This window comes from Pagrus pagrus (assembly GCF_965226575.1).
Source record: "Pagrus pagrus genome assembly, chromosome: 2".
Classification (NCBI taxonomy): Eukaryota; Metazoa; Chordata; class Actinopteri; order Spariformes; family Sparidae; genus Pagrus; species Pagrus pagrus.
Window position 1 is genome coordinate 5,301,186 of NC_140186.1, and position 27,436 is coordinate 5,328,621.

A 27,436-nucleotide genomic window follows, 5' to 3' on the forward strand; every position below is an offset into this window, starting at 1 on the left:
GACAGATTAAACTGAATAAACAAACTGATCTTAAAGGACAACACAATTTCATACTGTTTTACTTTGTGTGAAGCTACAAAGGTTGGCAGGGTCCGCCACATATAAACAATGTTCTGCGGACCTTATTTTCCTCTGAAAAAAAGCTTGATTATTCACTTATGGAAAAAAAAAAAAATTGAGGATGTATTATTACCTCATTAATATTGTAAACATTAAAATTCTTCTTTTAAAAAAACTACATTGTGCCCCTTTAAAAAATTATAAACTGCAAAAACCTTTTACCTGTGCTGCTTGTTTAATGTATTTATTTAAGATATCCCCCTGGCCCTGTTCTTAACTTGTCCTTTTAAGTATTAATGACTTTATTTTATGTATAAATGACTTTATTTGTTCAGTAAAGAATGGAAAAAAATAATGTTTGTCAGGCAAGCTTCCTCAACAACCTGTGTACCATCTATCAACACTACTGGGAGTAAAAATAGCTGCTTTGAACTTCAGTTTGTTTGTTGAACTGGGAGTAAGAAGAAATCCATGCAACTATGGGTTGACGTTTACATGCAAAGCCCAGCACGACCACCAGAGGGCGCGCTTCTTTTTTGCCTCAGCATCTTAAATCACGTTGTTGACATGGACTTTCAGTTTTGTTGCGTTCAGTTGTTCTTGCATCGCTTTAAAACTTAAAATAATCGCGTTACAGTCGTTTTTTGAATATAAATATGTGTCCAAAGTTAATATCAACACATGTTTAATGTTGCATTAGCACCCTGGCACATCTTTATTAAATATAATATCCTGATTGAATCAACTGTTCCCTCGGCTGGGCCCACACCTCAGGTTTGCTGGGGAGAAAAAAGCAAAAAGCCCCTTTAAACAAATAGGGGGAAGAAAAGCGCGTGACTCCTTCAAACACGTGCGCGTGCTCGCCGAGGCGTGACAAACGGAGGCGCGTTCACGTGTTCGCCAGCGGCTCCCAGAGCTGAGCGAGAGAGAGAGAGAGAGAGAGAGAGAGAGAGAGAGCATCATCACAACACTGGCACACAGCCTCCCCCTGGCCGGATATCGAAAGAGGACAACAGGGGAATTTAGAGGTTAAATTAAAAAAAAACAACAACAAGAGAGGAGACACGAGCGTCCATCCGCCCTCACACCTCCACCAGCACCACCAGCACCACCACCAGCAGTGATAGTAGCAGCAGGAGCAGAGACTCGGGGATTTTTTTCCTCCTCCGTCTCGGTCGCCCCGGTGCTCCACACACCCTGTGCCTTTGAACCAGCAGCGGAGGAGGAGGGGAGGACCAGAGAAGGAGGCTGTGCAGCGAGGAAGGAGGAGGAGGACCATGGAGGGGATGCAGGCATACGGAGCCGGGAAAGCCGGAGGAGCCTTCGACCCCGTCACCTTCTTCCAGCAGCCTCAGACCATTCTCCGCATAGTGTCTTGGGTGAGTGGCCTCTCCGGTTAAAAGAGAGCAACAACAACAAAAATTACATATAAGTTTATTGTTTCTGAGTTTCTTGCGTTTTGTTGTTCTTGTAGGCCATTTTCTTACACCTGCATATGGTAAATGTGGATTTGAGGTGGCTTATTGTTTATAAAATGGGGCCAGATATTGTGCATGTTAATGAGAAATAACACATGATGCAATACACACGATAGTGCCCATTTTATTCTCAATTATTAAACCAAATATACCATCATTATTCTCCTACTTCACCTCACTCCCATTGTATGTTTATGGAGTTTACCTACACTAGGCTGCTGTAGGCCCCGACTGGCTCCTGATCACTGTTTGTTTTTTAATGTGCATTGTTCATTATACTGTCCTCTCCTTGTCAGCAACTATTGTTTTTCTAATAAGCATAGTGAGAGCTCACAGGCATGCTTAAAGGATTTCATAACAAACTAATTTCATAATAACTGCCCACCCTCCCTTCCCAAAGGAGGAGGAGGAGCACTAATGAAAAGGGATAGCAGCAGGAGGAAGCACTAAGGATAGTAAACAACGTCCCCCAAAAACTCCCATCAATGAGTGGGTACTTGATAGGGTGGATGTGATACCATTACAGATTGAAGATTTCAAAATAACTTTATGAATAGCATAAAGTGTGACAGCCGCTCTGAGCTCAAGACTTCATTACTTAGTTAGGAATCCAAGAGCTTATATTCGGCCTTTTGGCTTCTAATGCGATCTTCATTCAGGATGAGGAACAAAGAATATATCAGCAAGCAGACACACAGTAAACGCCACTAATGGAAGAATTATAGGATTTTTTTTTCATTAGGGAGCATCAAGCAGAAGCTCTGCCACTCCTTTCTTTCCACTGTCTCTCCTTTTTTGTCACGCTACATCTATTTTTCTGGTTAAATAAATGACATTGAAGGTCGTTTTCGTTGCCAGAATGTACCACAGACCGAGGATTACCTCCGTTTCTCATTTATCTGAGAATTTGTGGGTTCAGACTCTGTGATAACATTCACGTCACTTTTTGGACTGGCATGAAACAAGTGTCTCTTCAGAAACAGCTCAAAATTAGCACCAGCCAGCAGCCAAATGTTGGTTAAATATGCAAGTGGCAGATAGATTTTCTCCACCCAGCAGCCTGATTAGTGGCTGGTAGAATATTTACATTCACTAGCCATTTGTCTAGTCGACAAAAAAGTTTTCAACCTGGTGTCAAGCGTTATTTAACAGTGATTAGATCAAGATAACTGAGCACTAGCCCAGGCTGTTTCCTGTGTCTGATTCAATCATCTTGTTTGCACTTCTTCATAAGGAATGTGTACGTTTACTCTCTAACTTAACTGTTTCTCGTGAAATGCACACAGAAAACAAGAAGTGTGTGTTTGACTTTGCGTGTAACGCTGCTTAATACGACAACCGGCATACAGGTTTATTCTGAAAAGTGACTCAAAATATTAAGTGAAGGTCATTTTTCTCCAGCAGAAAGTCACACAGTTGGGATTATGTCTTATTTATAGGACTGTGTCTGTGCCTGCATGTCCTTAGAAAACGCTAAGAGCCTTTTCAAGTATGCTGAAAGGATAAAGAGGCAGGTGGATTCATGTGGATACACAAGTTATACTTTCCATCAGGTCACAAGGGCTTGGATACTTTAAAGCTGCTTTCAAAGTCAAGACTAATGAACACTGAAGGGAACTTTTGTTTTTTAGGCCAGTAGGCCAAACTCAAGCTTCGGGTTGTTTTATGTCGGCGTTTCTTGAGTACTGGGGAGAAAATGATGGATTGTTGTTTAACTGAAGAGAAGAGTTGTAGTCTACCATCATGTTTTGTCACATTATGGTCCTGTTTCCGTCCCCTCGTGTAAGGCACGCGTGACTGATTGTAAACTCAGCGTTCACATGAAACGTGACTTGTGTCGTTTTAATCGAAACCACAAGTGTGAAAAAGCGTGTCAACCCTTCATGAGTCATGTGCGCCGATTAAATGAACCGTGAAATAGTTCATATTTATGAAAGCATCAGATTTCTCAGAGTTATGAGGTCTGAAACACTTACTTGTTTATTCATTATAGCATTTTTTGTTTTAATTCGACATGGACTTAGCATATCTACAAATACTTTATCTAGGCCATGTGCTATGGTGTGGACTGCATTGGTGGAATGTAACAAAGTACGTGTACTCAAATAACATTTACTCAAGCACGACTTGGAGGTACTTGTACTTCACTCGCATATTTTCTTTGCATGCAGCTTTACACTTCTACTCGACTGCATCTCAAAGGCAAACATTGCACTTGGGCTGCTTTTATGTAGATTAAACTAGCCAACAGCATATAAAGTAGTTAAAATGAGCTCAGCTTTAATCATCTACAGCAGTGAAATGCAAAGTACATGTTAATGCAGCAGTAATATCAATCCAAAAACATCAGATATGATAATAAAACACTGAAAGGGAGCTTTTTCCTGATAATGCTTACATACTTTTACTTAAAGAAGGTTATAAATGCATAACTTTTACTTGAGTATTTTCACAGTGTGGAATCTGTACTTTTATTTAAGTAAAGGATCAGAATACTTTTGGAGACGTTGTTTTACTGCATGTGGGACATGAATAGTTTCTAGTTCATCAAGTAAGACAGTTACTTTGTGCAACGTGACATGTCACAATATATAATGAGGGTTTCTATCAGCGGAAACACTTGTACTGCAGCCTTTTAAACCCTTTTAGCATTTTTTTTTTCAAAATAAACAATATAACTCAGATTACACATAAGCACAAGCTATTAGGTTATGAAATTATTAAATATTTGCACTATAAAATGTCAGAAAACAGTGAAAAAATGCCTTTACTATTGCACTATTTCCCAAAGTCTAACATGACACCTTCAAATGAACGAATGTTCAAATATCAAAAATATTCAGTTTATGATGAAATCAAACAGAGCAAAGAAGCAACTCTCACATCTTAGAGGCTGAAACCAGCACATGTTTGGTATTTTTCTATCATTTAAGTGTTTTCAATCATTATTTTGTTGATCAACTGATTGATTAATCCACTAACTGTTCCATAGTCTGATCCAGTCCTCTCACTACACATCACTCTCTACAGGACACTATACTCTGAGAACACACACACACACACACACACACACACACACAGGTATGGAAAGACTTGATCAACCCTCACGAGATGGCCCGCCCCCCAGGTGTCACCAGAGCAACAACGTGTCTCCATAGTAACAGCCATAGCCGGAGTTGTGATGCTGTGTGCGATGGTGCTAAAACTCAGTTAGCTGTGGATTGTGGGGGAGGAAACTTTCAGCACTTATAACATTTGGTGATGGGGGACATCAGATGTGTGTGTGTGTGTGTGTGTGTGTGTGTGTGTGTGTGTGTGTGTGTGTGTGTGTGTGTGTGTGTGTGTGTGTGTGTGTGCGTTAGAGAGAGGAGGAAGAGCGGTTTATGAATGGCAGTCAAGGGCTCTCTCTGCCGTCCCTTTCTCTTTCTCTATCTCCCACTTTGTCTGACTGTATGTGGAGGTGGGAAAAAGTGCTTTTGTGTGTGTGTGCTTGTGTGATTCAGCCTCAGGGAGTCAGTCCAGTATGTTTGCGTTGATGCCCAACGAAGGGGAAGAAGAGAAGAGGAGTGAACATAGTCCCAGATGGAGGGGAAGCACCTTGTGTTCGTATTGATCGTTTAATTTATTCACTGAATTAAACTAAACAGGTCAAACCTGTCATGCAAAGTTGAGATCTCTTTGCCTATGGTTTTACTTTTGACCTGTTTTTTAAAAGAGGTAACTTTTTAAGCTTTCTTCACTTCTTCACTTTTTTTTTTTTAATATAAGTTCTGCTGCGGTTCAAGGTTTTGGGAGGCCGACGTAAAACATTTATCAAATAATACTGTTTTGGTTCTGCTCTGTGCTTTTTTTTCCACCGAAGAAGCAACTTTGCTTTCAGAAGTCGACATGCCCGAAGCGGAGTTCCTGTCTGCTCGCTGCGTGAATTTGCAGATCAAAGTTCAGCATCTAACTTGGCAAAAAGAACGTGATATTTGCTGAATGTGTGTGGTTTTCCTTGCAATGGAAAGAACAAACCTTTGCTTCCTTTCAGTCACTGTCTCTGTGCAACAGCTAGTTCTGTATACGTTGATAGTGATTATACTGATTTTATGAAAAGGCAGGGCACTCAAAGTAAAAAGTGTAAAACAAAGCATGACAAATGAGGATAAAACCTACAAAATAAAACAGGAAATAGGAAACTCAATAACCAAAATCATGACAGATGCATCTCAAAGTTAATCAGAGGTTGCCTTCTCTTAAGTGAGATCTTTGCTTTATAACACTATCTACCACATTTCAAAACAGACTCATTATAAACTGTTATTCACAAGATGATTAACTGGCTGCTGAAGAATGCCAACTGTTCATCAAAACGCTCCTACATAAGTAACGTGGGTTAAACATTTTTAAATTTGGCTCTGGTGATGATTTGCATTTCAGAAGTTGGGAGGGATTTTGTAGCTGATGAGTAACTATTTGATATCAGCAGCACGGACGCGCTCTCCGCTGTGCAGCGCATTCTGTCAGCTCGGTGTAAAACAGCAGCGCACTCAACACACAAACACTCACAGTTTGTTAGAGCCTACATGTCACAATTCAGACACACTTTGAAGGCTATATTAGTATGCAAGCTGCGTATTTGCATTGTATAAATGGTTTTATTTGCTTGCACTCATCATGTAGTGGATATGTGCTGTGTGCATCTGCAGATCTAAAAGAGCCTTTCTGTATTCTCTGCATAAAACATTTACAAATGAGCCCAGAGTAACACCCAGCTGTTTGTCAAATAGGATTGTTAATAGATTTTGGTATTTGGCTCGTCAGTGTCAGTAAATCCCTAAACCCTCCACCGATTTGTCAACACACTGCAGCAGGGATAGACTGTATTGTCTTCCTCACCCAGACGATACTCTCATGTGTGTATTAAAACAAAAGATGTGATCGCGTCTACTGTGGTTCTCCTTTGGCTCAAGTAGAAAGGTTAGATAAGTATTGTTTGTCTGTGTTTCATGCTGCAATGGTTAGTCAGTGGAGAGGAATTAGTTGCAAACTATTTTGATAATCAATTAATCACATTTTCTGAGCAAGAATGTCAAATATTTGCTGGTTTTGGAGTGTCGATCGGAAGAACTGATTTAAAAATGAAATTGTGATGAGCCTCTTTTCCAATCACTTAACACTGTATTGACTAAAAGGTTAATTACTCATAAAACTAATCAGAAGATTAAGCAATTAGGAAAATAATTAATAGTTGCAGCCCTATCTGTGTTTGCACTGCCTGATTAAAAGCACATAAATCTGTTTCCAGTCCCTGAAACTTAAGTTAAAGGGTGTTTCACCTGGATAGAAATGTCCCACTGTGCTGAGCTGAGGAGGTCAGACACGAATACCACCAAGATGTTGACATGTGGAAGCGGTAGGGAGCACTAGAAAAGTAGCAGCATGAAAGAATTGAGAAGAGACATGTTACAGACTTCAAAATCTTGACCTTACCATCACTAAATATCTCAGAGAAGCGAATACAGGCAGCATTTGAGAGACTACAGCACTGTGTTTGTAAGTTTTAGCACCCTAAATACATCTGAGCTCCCTAACTGACCTTTGTTTTACTGTCACCATTGTCGGGCGGAAAACAGATTATTTTCGTTATCAAGTAATCTGATTAACAGTTTGTGTTACAGTTAAACTCAGTGGCTGAAGCAGTTTAGTATTCAGACAGTAGGACTTGATGAAGTCAGTGAGTTAAAAGAGGAATTATCAGGATGCTGTTCTCAGAGGAAGTGTCTTTATCACTGTGTAAAGTAATACCAAACCTTTAATCAAAAGCAGCAGGATATAACAAAGACTAGTGTTTTTGTTATCAAGTCTACATTAAAGAGACGTCCCTGACCACTACCTGTTGATCTGCATTGAAGCCTGTCTGAGCACAGTTTGCCCGCCTCTACCTGCTCTCCTTTACCACTGTCAGGCTCTACAGTGTAATCATTTTGCTCCCAGCGAGAAATAGTGTGCGGATATGAAAAATGATTTAGACGCACTGATACGAGCGACTCTGAATTCTGACACCAACGTCACAGGTTTTAACTCGATAAGAGGCCGAAATGAATCCTGGCTGTTGTGTCAGATGTGTGTGTGCCTGCACTCGACCGAAGAGCACTTGCGAGGGAAGACGCTCCACTCTGTAACACCAAACTACAGTTTTAAGCGGACCATGTTTTCATTCTTCCCAGAAAAGCTGATCATCAATTTCAGTTGTTGGATTCTCCCAGTTATGTTTTCATTCATATAACGCCAATAATCAAAGATGATCAACTTGATATTTTTGATCCTGTAACTTATTTTGATATAAGCAGCTTATAAAAAATGAAGGTGTGTCAAATGGATGATATCGGCCTGGATATTGGCAGATTCCCACAATTAAAGGACTTTGAGTTTTAAGAGATTTACATACAGAAACATGTAACAAAAACAAGTAATTTGTAGTAAATGGGTTACAACATCCGAACACAGTGGTATGCTCCTTGAATATTATTATAACGTCTAGTGAAATAGCTCTTTAAGCCTGAGTATCCTGTCATTCTGGTCTAAAATTACAGGCTGAAATAACTGAATGACCACCAGTCCAGACTGCTGGTTCCACTCTCTCCTGATCCTATTGCGCTCGGCTTTACAAGATTGAGGAACCGTCTGTTTCCTTTGCAGAGACACAACCTTCATCTGTTCATGTTCTCACTAATTGCCTCCCAAATTCAAACAGCGAGGGGACGGTGAAGCAGGTTGAGGGTGTGTAGGTGAGCGAGCGGGTAGGACAGAGCGTAAACGTGTCGCCGTGCCCCGGACTTGTGATTGTGTCTGTCTGTCTCATTATGTCTCCTTGGTGCTGCAGTGGCTCTCCTTGAATCGTACGTTGACAAGGTCTCCTCTCTCCATCTCCCTCTCTTCCTCTGTCTCACTCTCTCATTACATGAGCAGCTGCTGCCATGGTGACAGCAGCAATCAGGTATGCCCAGTCAAGGCCAACATGCTGCAGCAGACAATAAGCCCCCACACACACACACTCTCACACACACAGACAGTATGAAATATCCTCCAGCAGTGATCCTGTATTATTCAGCAGTCCAGCCTACTCACTGTTGACTTGTAGTGAACATCTCTTCTCTCTGTCAAGTGTATCTCCTTTTACAGGAGAGATCTACCGATCATTCACTGCGGTCGTTCTCTGACATAATGTTGTCGTTTGCCTCAAACACAAAACCTGGGTGAACCACTCATTTTCCATTGTGTTTTTTATAGAGGATCTAACCTGTCTTTCGTCTACGGGTTTGTCTTCTCATCGGTGTATCGTAGCGCTCGGCAGAGATGGTTCTTTCATCATTTGATCACTTTTGCAGTCGGCTGTTGTCAAAATGAGGAGCGAGTGCAACAAAAGCTTCAAATAAACACGGATTACAAACATTTCAAGGAACTGTGAAGTGCAAGATGAGTGGTCGGAGTGGAGCAGGGTCACGAGTAAAAAAAGAGAAAATTCTGATTATATTTCTCAGAAGACCGTTTTTTCACAATGCTCTAAAACTTTTATGCATAGCTGAATAATCTTGATGGCTGATCTTATCGGCCGATATTGGCAAATGACAGATAGATGACAGATTTGGACATATGTTGTCCAATAATGTCAATGATAATATAGAATGAATAAATTCCTAGTACAGCATGTTTACTATTTCATTGCATTGATGTCATTTTAGACAGGGACATTTCTTGTAAAGCCATCTTCAGCTAAACTCATGAAGTCAACTAGCTTAGAACAGAGACACGAGGCACGTGTTTACATGCATTATTTCGATTACCAGTTTCACCGTGCCGAATTGAGCCGAGCCATGCTCCAGATGGACCTGCTCCGGAGTAGGGCCAAGCCGCTGCCGTCGGACTCAGTACTTCTGTAGCTTCTAACTGAATCTCTTTAGTTTCTCCCGTTCTGTTTGTACTTTCAAACATCTGCTGTGTTTTTGCTGTTTCATCGTGTTCACTTTCAGCTGTTTCAGGAGTCATGTTTAATTTACTGCTGCTGAAAACACAACATTTCCTGTTAAAGCTTTTAAATGTCTAAATAACGGGCGGCTTTTATTGTGAAGAAGGTCTAGTAAATGAAATGTGTTTGTTACTGAATTAGTGGCGCCGAGTCAAAGCGAGTAGAGCCAGGCGATTGAAATTTTGAGAAATGGGTTTTAAATGTCTGATTATTGACTTAGCTGCATTGAGACATGCTGTAATCGTTCAGGAGAGAATCAGGATGCATCTATCAGTCGATCTTTTCCCCCACCGTTATCTGATACTTGTTGACATTCCCCAAATAAAGGCAGGTCCTTTAAAAATGAGTTAAAAATGTCACTGTTGTCTTGTTTCAGGAGGTCTTGAAGGCTCAGTTGAGACAGAGATATTTTTGAAGCATAATCACATTTTAGATGGTGACATTCACTTGCTCTGTAAGAGAAGGACTCTGCTTTTCAGTATATTTTCCTTGGATGGCATTTCGTTTATTGCTCGGTTGTGAACACACTACGCTGAAGGTCGCTGAGACCTGGAAAAATGCAGTGCTAGGCCACGGTCTGGTGTGTCCTTCAGTGTGCGTACGTGTGGCTAGTTTCGAATGCAGGATTTCTGTGCGAGGTACAGTGTGTGAATACCAGGGTGACATGAGGCTCGGCTCAATTGTCTGCACTTTACAATGGATCCAAAAGGGCCTTTCAGCCAGCACAACAGCAGCTTTAAATCATTCACAACCAGCCAGACTGGACGGATATGATTTAGACCTATCCAGTGGCTAAGATGGCTGTTTGGAGTGTGTGTGCTTTGAATCTAGCATTTCAGATTTTAAATTTAAAACCAAAAAAAAGGGGGAAAGGTAGATAAAGAGTAAGGGAGGTAGAAAGAGAAAGGCAGAGTCTGGAGGAAGCACATGCATTCACGCATGCATGCACACAGACGCACATACTCCTGGCAATCGGCATCCTTAATGTGCAATTTGTAAGTGACCCTCTGATGGTCACAAGATCAGAAACCCACGTGGTGTCCTTCACAGTGCCTGCTTTCATCACCACCAGGAGCCTTGTGATCTGTCGACGGATCAGAGACGCCGGGAAACCTCCATGCACACACACACACACACACACACACACACACACACACACACACACACCTCTGAAGAAGTCATATACCGACAGAATCACAGCAAAAAGCAGTGGGGGCGGGCATGAAGGAGAGACACATATGAAACCATATCACATGCTCCACTTTTCACGGCTTCTAAGCAACTGAAGAATGTTTAGGAGCACCGAGTTCAAGCATTCACATCTCATTTGTTACACATTTTTGTGTGCAGTTCAGTATTTTCATGTATAAAGTACGCTTCGGCGCATATAATGTTTCTTCGTGGGTGCACGCAAAGTAGGAAAAGGGACCGTTACACCTTGCGATAAGCAGCTGATGTGTATGTGAAGGACATACTGCAGCTCCAGCCGTCACAAACGCGGCTGGATTTCTGCAAGCAGCCGGAGAAAAAAGCTCAGTAATTCAATCTGCCCCGCGCCATGTGACAGCAAATATAATTGTGACCCTGAAGACGATGCGTGTTTTCTAAACCCATCGAACTAGGTCATGCCACAACCAATCCTTATTTCGAGTAAGTGCGTTTGGTGTTTGTGTCACTGGAATGGGCAGGAGGAAAAAAAAAAAAGAGAGAGCGAGGAAAATAGAGGTACATAGAAAGATAAAATCCCCTGGTGGTGAGTTTATTTCCCGCTGGAGTTTCTCAGGGGAGCATCACAAAACCAAACTGTGTCACATCACTAAAAAACTAGTGGCCCTGCAGGTCCTGCTGTCCTTGTTACAGAAAGTGACAAACTCCCTTCTCCACTCGAATGAATAACAGCAAGGGACACAGATGTACATGTACAGAGGTTACTCTGTGTGGACAGAAACACTCAGCAGTTTGCATTTGGGCAGTTAATCAAACTATTAATCGCAATATGGTCGAGTGCAATGTCCGAATGCAGATGCTGCAATTTTTTAATTAAAAAAGGTAAAATGTGTGACAATGTGATGCAAGAATTATGAATGTATTTCACCATATCGTGCAGCTCTTGTTTGCTCTGTGAAGCGTACTGCAGTTGCAATAAATTATGTTTTTGTGGCATTTTGTTCCTGCATTTATGATTATGAATGCATAAGAGAGAGATGAGGTGGGGACGTTGCAGTTCACAGTTATTGAAATAAAAACTGACTTGCCTTAACACTTCAGCCAACAGGGGCATGCTTTTTCCCAAAACTTCTGACCAAATAGTTTGATTCACTGAAGGAATACTGTCAGATTCCTTTGAAACAAAATTGTTATTAAGCATGAGATCTTGTATTTCCTGCTGTTGCGATCTCTTCACCAAATATACCAGAAACAGTTCCTTACATTATTATCATTATGAATATAAATAACACAAAGAACATCTGGCCTTCAGTTGTAGCTGCATGTTGTTAACTGTATGAATGTGTTAGTTTAATGTAAACTATGTAAGCAATTCATTCGAAATCAGAAAAATCAAGTAAATAGATCTGAAAAAGTCTTTCAGGCAAATAAATCTATTCAGTTGAGTCAGTTGGAAGACTTGCTGTGCTGATTGCTAAAAAAATAACAAGCAGCTAGATAATAGGACACAAAGATTATCTCTGTCCCTCTCTTGTCTTTCACTGTGCAAACTGCAGCACACTTGAAGTTATTCTTTAAGTGTTCTGGTTCACTCTGAAGGTCTCGAGACTGAGACATTCTTGGTAAATATCTTTAGCACAGGTTCATTAGCTGACCTTTCTGAGGAGAAAGAAAGTCTTACATCCCAACGACATCATGTGATCGACTCTGTGTGTGTATGACTTTGTGTTTTCTGACCCGAATCGTAAAGAAAGCCGGGCATGTGAAGCAGTGGACAAAGTGTGCGTGTGTTTGAGCTGTGTATGGTTGAGTGTGTGTGTGCGTGTGTGTGTGTGTGTGTGTGTCGGAGTGCGCTCATCTCATTTTTCTCAAGAACGCTCATGGGCAGAGGCAGGGCGAGTAACGAGGGGGAGAAGGGAGAAGACGAGGGGGGGAGGGAGCCAGCGATGATGCAGCCGGTCCAAAAATAGCACCGCCTCCATACCCCTTCTGCCCCCGACGCTTCCCTCCGCTCATCCCCTCCGCAATCCCTCCATCTCCTTCCTCCATCTCTTCATCATCTCTTTCTGTAATGAAAAAGGGCTGCAGGTACACGGGGGGGGGGGGTGTCGAGGTGTTACTATCCTCAACCTGCACATCCTTCTTTTCACGGAGAGAGGAGCGCGTGAGGCCGAGACCGACTGGAGAGCAGAGAAGGAGAAAGGGGATGGAGGGAGGCTGTGCATGCTTGCTAACAAAGTGTTCCCGTTTGACATCAAGACTCCAAATGCCAGCTCATGTTTCGTCTCTACATGATGCAGAAAGCCGTTAGATCTCCACTCAACTTGTCCGAAGAGCGGCGAATTAGTGATGTTTTTACAGGGTCGCCCAAAAAGACCGCATGCACTGTAATGTACTGAGTCACTGGTGTCGTTGCTGATTAATACAAGTGACTCAGGCGTTACTTCATTAGGTAGTAAGATGAACGGCTGTCAAAACTCACTGTCTGATGCGCGCTCTCTCCCTGCATTTTAACAGTTTCTACAGGTCTAGGTGCTCTGAAAATACCCTGAAAGTATCGAATCGTCAATCCTCGGAGAAATGCACAGTCTGTATCCAGAGTCTGTGCTCTTAAACGAGCCGTGAGGGCTGATGTAACGTTGTGATGTCACAATTATACGGTCACCGTCAGTCTGACGCCCGTGGATATGTTTAAGGAGTTACCTAACCTAACCAGAGCGTAAGCACAACGTTGTCACAACATAATATAGAAAACTAAACATAAAGAAATGTAAAGTTTCAACATGTTAGTAGAAACATTGCATCGTACATTGGTAATGTTTTTTTCCAGCGGTACAGTTGTCTGTTCTGATAAAGTCTAAGATGTTCAAACACCATCACACACACACACACACACACACTCACACACACACACACGCTGGTGTTAACTAGGCCAGCACTGGGATAAAGTAAGGCATGGAGAGCAGGGAATTCCCTCAAAGTGTGATACGATATCAAAGTACAAGGTGACTTTTTATGTTTTTCCCCCTCTCTCGGTCGAATGGATTAAATCTCAGAAATCTAATTTAACAGACTTAAATTCTGCTTCGACTGACACTCCAGATGTTGAGTCCTCGGTGTCGGCAGTGAAAACGTCCAAGTGTGAACCAGACAGTGGAAAACAAGAGCTTGAAAGCAGATAAAGAAGATAAAAAAACTGCGCTGTAATCCCCATCATGACTGACATCCCCGTTTCCTCCCGGCCTGGTTGTTGGCCTTCATGGTCTTTTGCTGTCAGTGGATGCGCCGTCTATTGTGCGCTCTGCCTTTGTACCGCTGTCATTTGTCTCATAAACAGAGACACAAACAGCTGGGTAAACTGTCCGAGCAGCTAGCCAACCCCGAGGTTCGCTTCTCGCTTTTCTGTCTCTCTGTACCTCTCTCTCAATCACACACACACTCACAGTCCATCACTCACCGCAGCAAAAATCCGCACACAGACTGCAGACAAACATAAACACAGTGTCGGTCTCATCCAGACAGAACAAGCTCCCCCGGAGGTTTGGTCTGAGGGTTTGTCAGTTGGATGGAGTTGTCTGATCCGCTGCTATCAACTGAAGTACAAAGTCGACTGCTACGCTGCACTGCAGGGTGGAATACTAACACTGTGGGCGTCACGTATGTGTGTGGTCTCATATTTACGGCCTCAGAAAGGGTGTTTTCTGTAACGCTGTAGAGGAGAGAGGGATTAGATGGTATCTTAGTAACCTGCTCCTGTTATTGGCTCCATTTTGTAGCCCTTTGCGCCTCCACTCCTCGAGGCGAAGGCAGGCAGGAGAGGAGGAGGAAATAAAAGAGAGGAGGGAGGACGAAAGAGCGCAAGAGAGACGTAACCTCCTCCTACAATGTGATTGACTCCATTTTGTCGCCGTCTTCGCTCCAAACCGACCCCGTCAGGATCAAACCTCTCCAGTTAAGAATACAGGCATCGCATTTACAACGTGCCGCCATGGATCTTTTTAAATTAGACACGTTCGGTTTTTAAAAAGGATTTTGTACGATCAAGAGTCTAAAGAGGACCGTGTAATCCACCAGTTGAATTAAACAGACAAGCAATTAGCATCAAAAGCACATTCAGTGCGTATTTCTGTCAAATACAATACACAATACTTGCATTCTTAATATCGCCTGTCTTTGAAATAATTCATTATCAATGCTTATGCAAGTGTAGTATGGAACATGTGACGGTTTACTTTTCAGCACATGCACAAACACTGAATGGTTCATGTAAAGTCCCGACATTGGTGCAGGATGTCTATGTGACTAAAACCTTTTTTTTTCTTTTTTAATTTTGTTTTGATTTCATGTTACCATCAGAATATTCTCCTGGAATGAAATAGAATATTTTGTTGAGGGTGGAAGTTTTAAAATGAGACGACAGTGTGATTTTAATGCTACCACTAGTCGCTTTATATTGAGTTTCAGCTGTCTAACCCACACATTAACTGTTCTGATTCACTCTTACAGCTCTCGGGATGTTTTCAGCAAAAAAATAAATCTGTAGCGGAGCACTTACCAGCCAGACAACCAAAAAATAAGCTAAAAGAGTGTATGTGGACTGTAAATAAGCAACTGTTTGCAAACAGGTTCACTATATCCACTAAAAAAAAGAGATGATGTTTCAATGGCATGTTGTGTTTCTGCTGACCCCAAGTGGCCAACAAATTTAGGTGTTGCAGCTTGAGTGTAATACTGTAACTCAAAGCTTTTTCCAGATGTTTATGAGCATTTGGTGAAGTGTTTTGGGTTTCTCATGAGAGCCACTCCTATACTGTGAGGATGTGGACCTCAGGGATACACTGGTTTGTGTTGGAGTGAATGACTCCGGCGAGAGCTTTAGGTTTGAGAGGATGCTTTAATCTCCAATGCAGGTAAACTACCACAGTGAAGGTGTGTGGTTCTGATGGGCCAGGTATCAGACACAGCATTTGTGAATAGAAATAGTTTAGCATTTAAGGAAATTATTATTAGTACAAAAACCCCTGGCTCTGTCTAGCATCAGCTCTAAAGATCACTTATTAACACGATTACCTTTGAACAGACCCAAGCGAGCTGTTTCCTCATTTCGAACCCGCTGCTGGTGTTTTGTTGTATTGATTTTTTTTTCTTATAACTCTTGGCAAGAAAGCAAATAAGTGTATTTCCCCAAATATATCACACTATTCCTTAAAAAAAGGAAGAATAGTGTGTTGAAAGAAATTAGTTTCCACATGAAATGCAATTTTACTTTCAAATATCCTGGTGAAGCGGAGGGGAAAGTTGTTGATTTAGCTAACAGGTTCCTGTCGACATCCAATCTTATCATTACTGAGGCATTTAGAGGTGAAATGATGGTTGAAGATGCTCCTTATAAATTGCACAAAATTAAAAGGAAGATGCATTTGTAAACAATAAATAGTTTATTTAATTTGACCTGAACTGAAATGGAAGGGGCTGTGCACATATGAATAAATTACAGCAGGTCGTTTGCATCTGTAGTCCCTCGAAATGTAGGCGCTCTAATCTTTGGAATAGAAATTAGATCTGAACAAATGTTCAGTATAGATGTCATACTAAATTGCAGTGTTGCAGCGGAAGGCACATTTTTTCCACAGTTAAACCACATATTTGAAGAGAAAGCCCAGCAGCACACTGAGCGAAAACTGTTTGAAAAGGACGTGAGCGATTATTCATAAAACTCCCCCGCAGGGTTGTCGTGACATTAAGGGCTGAGAGCGTCACGCTGAAACATTTTCTTATTCATAAATTACCCGGTCAGTCTAAATATACCGCCTGACTGCAGCAGGTGGTATTCTTTTGGACTGTCAAAGGGCTTTTTCTGAACAAACACTGCAGCAAAGCAAATCAAAATGCAATAAGGCTTGACGATGGAATGAATTCTCAGATGATATCATAACTTTTTATTGCATATAATAGAGCTATTTTAAGTCATTTTATAACCTTTTCAGCTTCACATTAGAGAGTGGAGCTGTTCTTTCTTTTTAAAGCGCTGTAAATTGAATATCTGCAGGTTTTGGACTGTTGGTCAGACAACAGATAGCAATTTTATGATTCATTTTTGATATTTTATCGAAGAAAAAAATAAATTAATTATGAAAATAATCTGCAGTTTAAAGATAATGCAACAATTGTAATTTGCTGCGGATTTTATTTGAACAATGGATAAATGAATGTTCCATTATGAGTTGTTACTGTCTCCAAAGATGCAAATACTGTATATTATAAGACTTACAGTATTTAAATCTGTTAGATCTGGACTGATATTTGGATCCACATTTGATTTGCAGAACTTTTTTCATCATGATCCATGCATTATTCCCTGAGAAATGAACAAAAAAGGTCCAAAAACACACTTTCTTGCAATGATAAAGAAATGAGACAAAATTCCTTGACCTGTCCCTTTAACTGGTTCCTCACCAGAAGTAAGCGGGGTCTATTCTGGGCCGAGACCCATCCTCCATCCAAGTCTTGTGGAAATCTGTTCTGTCATCTTTGTGTAATCCTGCTGACAAACCAACAAATCAACCAAGCAACGAACAAACCGATATATGCCTCCTATCAAATGTCTTTAAACTGTATCCCATTAAATGACAGTCCAAAGTTCCTGACTGTATCTTCTTCTCTTTCCCCTCTGCAGCTCTTCTCCATCGTGATCTTCGGCTGCATCGCCAACGAGGGCTACATCAACCGCCCCAACGAGATAGAGGAGTACTGCATCTTCAACCGCAACCAGAACGCCTGCAACTATGGCGTCTTCATGGGCTCCATGGCCTTCCTCTGCTGCGTGGCCTTCCTGGCTCTGGACGTGTACTTCCCCCAGATCAGCAGCGTCAAAGACCGTAAGAAGGCGGTGCTGGCTGATATCGGATTGTCAGGTAAACCCAATGAGTCTTGACAACACAGCGGATACTCACACTCATATGGGTACACTGTTACTTTTACACATTTATCACTGACGTACTCTATACAAATACAGACTAGGCTGTATAATAACCTATAATAACCATGTAAACACCAGCCACCTACCACAATAAAAGACAAGCAAACTGATTTCTTTTGTTTTTTAAACACATTTTTACATGCCTTTTAAATACATCTGAACTTATCGAGTGCGGCCGACGACTGCAATAATGTTTTCTTGCTGTATTCACCTCCCACACACAGAAGAGTAAAGGCTCCTCAAGAGAATTAATGTTCACTCCATAGCATCAACACAGAGACGGATGCATGAGCAGGGCTGTAAAGCCACTGTGTGCTGCAGAATGGATACAAAATGAACCTGGGACGGATAATTTCGAGCTGAATGGTTCTTTTCGAAACGGATTCATAAAGTGAGCAGCTTGTAAGGCAATAACATTTAAAAGCTAATAAAATAAATTACAACAAGGCAATTACAGAGCACATGTCCCCATCGATGCAGTTTTCTTGCTTCCTGCAACACCCGAAGACATTTCAGCCACAGCTTACAGAAATAGATTTCTTGACCTCAAGTGTACCCTATAGATTAGTACACCAACCAACTCTGATAGGTCAATACGTGGCCCGAGGGTTTCAGATTTTATGGAAATTTGCTGAGACACACGTCTACCTCCCGGGACCTGCAGTACTATTGGCTTATTAAAATGTTATTGGAAGAATTACAGCGAATTTAGTAGACACAAAGGAGTCTAACAGAGACTAGAAGCAGCGAAGCACATAGTCGTCTGTTACTTTTCAGTGGAATAGGCAGTGTGAGCAACCCTTTTCATGTTGCAGAGTCATTTAATAGCTGATAATGGATGGATGGGGAGATAATATGTGAGATAAATGAACCTCATAAATGAGGTTTAACAACAAAAACAGTTCAGGGAAGTTTTTGTAAGGATAACGAGCCTGGCAGTTTCTGGAAAGTTGGGAAGAAAAAATGTGGAATTAGAGATATTTGATCTCTATTTTTTAGGTAATTACTGTTTATGCTTTCTGGTGTTAAATCTAGGCTTGGGTGATATCCAACATTTGTGGCCAGTTACTGATGACAACATACTACTATTCAAAGCTCAGGATTTTGTTTTCCATGTTTTGATACACTGGGAATCGTTTTTAAAATGATGGATGCTTCCAGGCGCTGTAATGAAATTTGGGATAGGCGCTCTGGAAACATAACAGAATAGCCTGCAGAGTTAGGTGCAGCTACTCTATCACTGGTTCATGACCTTGTCAAATATCGACTTGCGTTGCCTCCGCTGCCAAGACGGCTCCATTTTCTTCTCAAACTAAAAGCCGAAAATGCCGTAACAGCTGTTTGATATTGTTGAGAATACTGGATATGATGGCAAATATGGTGATAGTCGATGATATATAATATCGGCCCTGATCTAGTTAAATCATCTCCAGTATTGTGCTACCAAACTTCATTGTATTTGAAAAACAGGGTTAAGGTGCTCCTCTCTCTGTTAGGCTACATGAGATTGTATTGATCAGAGAACATATTTTATTCCCTCGTTCCTTGACAGATTTTCCCAGCTGATCAAAAGCCTCAAAATCTCCCCTACCCTCGGAGAGCGTCTCTAAAAAAAGAGATTGTTAGTTATCAACACAACAAAAGGAGAGGAGCTGTGAGAGGGATAATAAGTAGAGGAGTACTCCTCTGGCGCTAACAATCCTCTGAGACGTCGTGCTTTCGTGTTTCTGCAAGTGGCTTCCTCTCCTACTCTGCTGCACTGCTGTACTGCAGTGAACTCAGACTTGATGACAGGATAGTAAAGCGTGGAGACAGTTAATGAGGCCGTTGCTGTCACATACAAGATCCTCCTTCCCTATTTTCATCACTCATGCACTCTGTCTCCCTTTTCTTTCTCCTGCTGTCTCCAAGTTGTAGTCTGATATGCTTTACACTGTACTGAACCCGGTGAAAATCTGGTACATGTGTCCTGATCAGACCTGGATGTTCCTGATAGTCTGTCTCTCCCACTGCCAGACTTCCAACTGCAGTAGATGTCACTGAATCCCTTTTACATCTCGATCTTCCTCTAGTTGCATCAACTCCACAGCAGCATAGAAACGTATCTTGTTTTGTGGCTAATTTTCTGCTGAGTCTTTTTTTATTTTACATGGTGTGCCACAGGGGTCTATCCCTGGTCCCTTGTTGTTTTCAACTGAGTCGCAATTGTCTCCAGTGTTCTCCATTGTTATGCTGATAGTACACAATTTAAATCCCACCCAAGACCTCAAGCTGTTGCAGTTTAGCTGTCTTGGCCTGCACTTCCTCAGTCACTGTAAAGTATGTTATTCATACAGTACAAAATAAAGGAAAATGTCACAGATGGCTTTACAATCGATGCAGCACCTTTTTTTCTTTGACACTCATTTAAGATTAGGAAAAACTGCAGAGGTGCAATCTGGTGATGTCAACTTATTCTTATAACATTCGGGGAAATATGATTATTTGCTTTCCTGCCAAGACTTGGATGAGAAGATCTTTGTGTGTGTACTGCCAAACTAAGCTAACCACCTGCCAGCTCAATCTCCATATTAAGTGTACAGACAGACAAAGGCATTAATCTTCTCATCTAACTCTCGGCATGAAAGCAAATAAGAGCATTTCTCAGAAAGTCTAAAGTCAAAAGTATTTCTTTACCAGTTTTCACTCCAGAAAATGGTGAAAACAAAATGTCATATCTCAGGTGATGTCTTATATTGATCATTATTTAACTCTGTCTCTCCACCTGTCTCTCTTTCCAGCGTTCTGGTCCTTCATGTGGTTTGTGGGCTTCTGTTTCTTGGCGAACCAGTGGCAGGTGACCAAGCATGAGGACAACCCACTGAGGGAGGGAGGGGACGCTGCCCGGGCAGCCATCACATTCTCCTTCTTCTCCATCTTCACCTGGGTAAGGGCCTCCACACCTCAGTGTACAAACCTGATTCAGAAAAAAGCTGGGACACTGTGTAAACTGTATATAAAAACAGAACGCAGTCATCTGCAAATAAACTGTTTGAGCCCATGAACTTTGCCCCATCCTTGCATCCAACAAATACACAAATAGTGCATAGTTCAGTTTTGTAGCTAGCTGTTTAAGTTAACAGGTGGTTGTTTGTGCCTTTAAGACTATTACACTGAGCTAATGTTAAGCTAGGGTCCCAGAACTGTGCTGCTGAAACTGCTGCCTCCTATATCGTCTTTGTACCGTTTTCATTTGAGTATATGTCATAGTATAACAGAACAGGTGATAGGCAGTGCTGTGGATGGCGTAAGAAGACCTAATATTCGGGTCACATTTTTCCTTACCAGTGAGCTCTCGAAAAATGTATCGCCACTGTTCCTCCATCTTCTTTTTGTGCTTGGATCCGTGTACATGTGAACTCATATGCATGTGGATGTTTTTCCAACAGGGTGCTCAGACTCTCTTCTCTATGGAGAAGTTAAAGAACGTGTCGTTCGAAGAGGAATACACCAAGCTGTTCCCCCCTCAGCCCAATCAACCTTTTGTCTGACTCCGCTCTGTCTTCTCCTTCTGCTGCCGTAACCCTCCACAGCTGGTCGCACACACACTCCTGTTACTTGACTGTGGCTGCACTTGTTTAAGGGAGGAGAGCCAGTAACATCAAGATGTTGCTTAATATTTCCGCCCACCCTAGTTGAATTACTTATTTCCAGGCCGCAAGCACGTTTTTGATGATAATGTTTGTGCAGGTGGGTCGATTCAATTGTTGATCAATATGTATGACTCAACAGTGACATCGCCAATATGCTGAGATTTCTGGCCTTTAACACCTACTTCAATCCCTGTCATCTGTTTTGGAAATAAAAGCTTCCTGCCCACGTGAATATTAAAATCCTCCGAACCAAAAACTGGTATTACATATTCACGTTAATGTCTTTGATAGAAAAACAAGCGAAAAAATAAAGATAAGAATGCAAACGCACTGCCATGTAGTTGGTTGTTTTGGTTTTTGGACAGTTTTTATTTCATATTCAAAGCAGGCAGCTCAGCAGTTTGTTGTTCGGGTGGTTGACAGGTGTAGCTCCACCATAAGCCCTTAAACAAGTGCAGTCTTGATTTCCACAGCAGGCCATCACTTCTTCTCATCATTATGAAGGTGTGCAGAGTGATTGGTGTTTTACTTTTTCACCATAGGGGGTCAGAATTATTAAGTTTTATATCAAATGATTTGGTTAGAATGTGATTTATTCGATCTTTGTAATGAGTTTTTATGCATTTATCGAAGTGCATTGCTTTAAGCTGTAAAAGTTTTTTATTTCTCTGTGTTTTTGATGAAGCTACATTCAAAGCCTTAGCATCAACCTCCAGACTCCATACCTCAAAAAGGATAGTTTAGCATTTTGGGAAGACCGTTATTAGATGAGAGGATTGAAACAACCAACAGCGGCCGGTTATGTTAGCTTAGCATAATTGATTCTGTTTGGAGGTGACAAAATCCATCTCCCAGCACAAGCTCACTTGTTAAGATGTTATAGCTCATGTGTTTGATTTGTGAAAAGCCCTGTGTGAAAACAACATGTCGCAGTGTTGTGGGGTGATACGTGCCAGATCATTTCTTGGCCACGAGCAGCGACATCCTGTAGCGACAGGACTTCAGGGTCAAACGGGGCAGAGGGATATAACACGTTGATCAATGTGCTTTAAAGGTGCTGCTAGGTGGAATCTCTGGGCCTTTAGACAGAGCCAGGCTAGCTAAGCTAAGCTCACCAGCTGCTGGCTCCAGATTCGTACAGGGTGCTGCAGGCATGAGTCCCAAAACCCTGAGACGTGTCAGCAGTTTTGCACTTCCCTTCGTCTCAAAGTCAAATGGGTCTTTTGGTCTGTGCTTAACACGAGCGTAATAGACTTTCGCGTGTTGTTCTACGACATCAAACACACCAGCAATGATGCTGCATTCACATGCTCCTTGGATGCTCCCATTTCCAGAGCTGGGAAGTCGTTATCATGCAGGGATTTTGGGTGCAACATGGACGCCAGGCTTAGTGGTGGTGACGTCGAAGTCGTACGACCGTGACGTTGTTTGTCTATAGCATAACGTTAGCTTCTTTTACTTCTGATGATTGCATCTACGCTTCCAAAAATCATAAAAGTGGTATTCATTTGGAGGATTATCCTGCTGAACAAAACGTCTGAGCATCATAAACTTTTGTCCGCCACGCAGCGTATTTTCGGCAAGAATTCAAAATCAAATCGGAAAATTCCCACTGCGTTTTGTCTGGGGACCCGGGGGTGACGCTCACTATCGGCTTGGCCCACAAAAATCTGCATCCCTGCTGCACTCAATTGACAGGCATTAAAGTGGCATCAGTCGTCTCATCTAACTCTCTGCCAGAAAGTGAAGACGTGTTCCCAAAATGTCAAACTAATCCCTTTGATTCCTCCAGTTTTGTGTTTCAAAGTTTTTCACTGTAACTCTCGACGCACGACCGATGCCTTTCCCTCTTCATGACTATTTTATTAAGTTCAGTAGGTGGATTAGTTGTTTTTATAGCTTTTTGAGATTGACTCCACGGTTTAAGCAGTTTTAGGACAATTTAATTGAAGCATCAAACTGTTTTACTGCATATTCATGGGATTTTAACGGCTTGTAACTGTGCATGTTATTGGGTCATAAATTGCTTTTATCACATTAACGATAAATTAAAAATGTTCCATTTGAGCACAAAATCAGAAATATTCAGGGTTCAGTCTGTAAATTGTGTTATTTTCTCAAACAAGGAGCATAATAACTTTTCTGAGAATGTATTGCCTTGTTTTCGTATTTTGCAATCGACCCGCCCAATAAAATATTTGATGGAGACAGAGTGGTGTATCAGACCGACGGATCCTGTCTGCGACATGAGATCGAGTTTCGACACACCAGTAAATAAAACCCTCCCAGCTCCGAGCACTTGAATCCACTCAGCTCCCTCCGTGGTCGTCTCTTTTCCATCCGAGTGTCTGTGTTTGCTCCGTGTGCTTTTCGTCTTCTGCTTTTCTTGATTTATCCGCAAAAGTGTGATTTGTGGTGTTTTTGAAGTGCAGGGTCTCAGCTGTTTAATAATGCAAGCGGTTTAATTGCTTGGTCCCTCTGTGGACCGGAGCAGCACTGAGGTGGTGTTTCTCATTACGGAGCTAAACAATTGCACTGCTGCCGGTAGAACTAGCCTGCTCTGACTGACTAAATGACTCACAGTAACTAATAAGCTTCGCAAGCTTTCCGAGCCAACTAATCAATGTTTCCTTCTCTCTCTTCTCCCATCACCTCCCGCTGTAACACCGCTGCATCTCTGCTTCCACCTCTAAATCATTTCTCCTGCACCTTTCACCCATCTTTGCCTTCCTGTCATCTACCCATCTTTCCGATTCCCTCCGTCCCCAAGGCGGGCCAGTCCTTCCTGGGCTTCCAGAGGTACAAGCTGGGGGCCGACTCGGCCCTCTTCTCCCAGGAATACACGGACCCCAGCCAGGACGCAGCCGGAGCCCCTTACACCTCCTTCGGCGGGGACGACGTGGAGAGCCCACCAGGAGGAGGAGGGGGCCAGGCCAACAGCGACGGGGCCTTCGACGGCAGCAGCGGCTACCAGCGTCAGGACTACTGAGATATTTTTGGGGGAGTGTGGGTGAAGTTGCCTGTATTTCCTAATTTAGAGCGGGGTTTGTATGGTTTCTTTCACACTAACAATCACTGGGTCAAAATCAACCCAGTCTGGGTCAACGCAGTGCTGACGTAAGTCCAGTAACAATGTTGTTGACCCAGTGTCGGACTCAACAAGCTTAAAGTCTCCCAGTCAGAAATATGTTCCTCTTCTTGTTTCGGCAGTTGAATGTTTGAGTTCACTGTGTTGAATAATGTACGAGCAAAGTTTGACACCAGAAGGTTGTTTTCACAGTTCGTTGATCAAAGTATACATTTTCTCTGTACTCACTGAAAAACTGATTTTCATAGGCGGGCTAAAAGCATGAGTTGTGACATCACAAATAGCTTTGAAGTCAATGCCGGTCCACTAATCAGCATACACAAGTGTGACGTGGAAACTTGAGGACATACACAGAGGACGGACTTTACAGTGAAGTAGAGAAGAGAAGTCTAGAAGTCAAATTTGTTAATTTGAAAAAAATATATTTGCATGTTTACATATTCAGGAATTTTTAATAAGGGAGGAGGTGTCATTTTAAGGATGCTAATGTCATAATTTTTTCCCCTGCAAAAACCATGTCAGACACACATGAGACCATTTCTATGTTTCCCTAAAGGTGCAGTAAGCAACTGTGGAGAACGATAGTTGTCAAATATCTGCAGAGCTTTCTCCAGAATCGCTCACCCCACCTTTAATGCATGTGTGGAAGGCCATCTTTAAACATACTACACAGACCTTCTAACTGATTATGAATAAGTCTCAATTTAATACTGATGCCTCTATATGACCTGCATAAAACCAACAAGACCAAACAAGAAGGCTATTTCTGTGAAGTTTTTGTGGTTATTGAGATCCGACTGACCTGGGATGTAAAATTAAAACAATTTTTTTGAGGGTTCTCTCAGAATAAGGAAAGAAGCTGCTCTGTAGTCAGGTACGGTACCACAATCAACAAAGAAATTAAAGATCCTAGTAGTAAAAAGTCACTAATCTGCACAAAGCGATGTGTATATGGCATTCATAATGGCAAAGGATACATTTATTATTCCTAATCAGTAGCAAACAGTAAGTTTAAAAAGAGCTGGAGTAGATTGAAAAATAACATATTTTAATTTATGGTGAAGTAAACAGTAACACTCTCACTGGGTCAGAACAACCCGTTGTTTTGGGTGTTTTTTATCCATGGTTCTGGGTAAAGGTTACACAGTATTACATTGGCGCTGTATCATTTTGACCTGGTGATTATTAGTGTGTAGATGAAACGATGAATGCATTTAGCTGGGGGAAGAAATTCACTGGATTTCACATCATTCACTTCTTGGTCTGTTAAAAAGGATAAAACCTGAGGTTTATTGGCAACGTTTCACATTTTGGGAGCACGGGGAGCCTCTCCGGCTGGGACAAGGTGTCAGTTAGGAGTCAGTCTGCAGTAGAACAACACAGAAAGGGGGTTCAGGTTATCATGGGAGGGCTGTGGGATGCAGAAAGACAGTCGGTGCAGTCAAAGATGTCAGGAGCAGTTTATGGTTAAAAAATACACAGGGGGGTGGGAAGAGTCCGGAGGTCAAGCTTTTTGCAGTAACGGTCACCCTGTAGCAGATCAATGCTCGTGGCCACATTGCCTTCATCTTCTGAGGTCTGCTGTCAGTCAGCAAAATGACTGCGATCAGTGTTAATTGAAACACACACACATACAACAACCACACATTCATATCGATTTTAAACAGACACCACATGTTTCTGCTGACAAAACTCCTTAGAGGTGCATTACAGGATCTCGGCATAGACAAAAACGAGCAACAGTGGCATATCTGGCAACTAATTCCCCTCAACTGTTAAACGGGAGCGTGTTCGTGTGTGCTGAAAAGTCTCCTTTAAGTTTTAATGATGTGTGGATGTGGGACAGTGTGTGTTTTCTTATTTCCCCCCGAAGAACAGGCCTTTTTTTTTTTCTTTCCTCGACTGTTGCCTTAGTGCCGACTGCCAAGCGAAATCCGACGAACACAGGGCAACGTGTACCCTACATGCGCAGTGTCACAGATCTCTTTCAGCATCTTTACAGCGAAAGCTAATTGAGTTTTGTCTTGTTTTTGTCCTTAAGCACGAAAGAAAACGAGAACGAAACAAGCATTTGTCATCATTACGCATCCCAAAAATCAGCAGGCCTACAGACAACTCACCACACTGAGGAGCTGCAGGTTATTTATCTGTTGTGTTTTCCACTTTACTTCAGCAAAATCTGCAGATGAGGCAACCGTGAACATCCTGAGTATTTATGAACATGCATTGCTCCATTTTCTTAAAGAATAAAGTATATCTATCTCTCTATAAATATATGTAAATCTATAATTAAGTATATTAGAGTGTTTGGGGGAAAAAAATAAGATTATGCTTTATTTTAGGGCATTATGCTAGTTCTGTACAAAAAAAGAAAAGACAAAAGAAAGATCTATGTTCTGTTGAGTGTTATTGTGATGAGATTTAACGGTGAGGTCCTCCATGCCCTCGTCCTTTATTTTGCTTTCAGGCTAAGGAGATGTTTTTATTTTGGGATAATAATACTAACTCTAAAAATACAGCGACAAAAAATGTGACCAAATTATCAAAGTATATATTCACATATATACTTTATACCGTACAACCGTGTAGACGTAGACATGTGTGACGTTCCTTTGTGAAATCTGTTCAAAAGCAAAGTACGATTTAAGAAAAAAAGATTGTGTACAAATGTATGTTTTTGATGTGTTTCGATTTTAACCAATAAAAATAAAGAAAATACTGATAAAGATATGAATGACTGGTCTGAGATTTTTTTGGTTTTAGTTGCATTTTCATTGGTGTCCTCCGTTATATCTGTCCTGGATTGTTTTTACAGGAAATACAGATTAATGTTTATCCAATTCACAGTTGTAAAGAAACAATGATTTAGTTACTATCAGGTCATTCCAAGTTTTAAGAACAGAAGTGATACTGATCTGCTGCAGTGAGACACATTAATGTGGTTTGTCTCCCTCCACTGGCAAGAATTTTACCCTTAATCTGAGTGCAGACTTTACATCGACATGTTTTGATTTAGTGAAC

General features: G+C 41.6%; 1 protein-coding gene across 2 annotated transcripts; it reads left to right on the top strand.

The window, feature by feature from the left end:
* The first annotated feature begins 950 nt into the window (after positions 1-950).
* On the top strand, positions 951-27,145 carry syngr1b (synaptogyrin 1b). 2 transcript variants are annotated; one of them, XM_084342847.1, is made up of 4 exons: positions 951-1,439; positions 17,393-17,630; positions 20,476-20,621; positions 21,124-23,639. In XM_084342847.1, the coding sequence occupies exons 1-4, from the start codon at positions 1,338-1,340 to the stop codon at positions 21,223-21,225; spliced, it is 588 nt and encodes a 195-aa protein (XP_084198973.1). In that variant the 5' UTR covers positions 951-1,337; the 3' UTR covers positions 21,226-23,639. The 2 variants fall into 2 exon arrangements, with proteins under 2 accessions (XP_084198973.1, XP_084198972.1); XM_084342846.1 differs by lacking the exon at positions 21,124-23,639 and adding an exon at positions 24,098-27,145 and having other exon boundaries at positions 955-1,439.
* The last annotated feature ends 291 nt before the right edge of the window (positions 27,146-27,436 follow it).

What these genes read in the sequence shown, in the direction of transcription:
- syngr1b (XM_084342846.1), top strand. Translation starts at nt 1,338, where the DNA reads ATGGAGGGGATGCAGGCATACGGAGCCGGGAAAGCCGGAGGAGCCTTC. An exon ending in TTCTCCGCATAGTGTCTTGG is followed by an intron (nt 1,440 to 17,392) that starts GTGAGTGGCCTC and finishes TCCCCTCTGCAG; the next exon opens with CTCTTCTCCATCGTGATCTT. An exon ending in GGCTGATATCGGATTGTCAG is followed by an intron (nt 17,631 to 20,475) that starts GTAAACCCAATG and finishes CTCTCTTTCCAG; the next exon opens with CGTTCTGGTCCTTCATGTGG.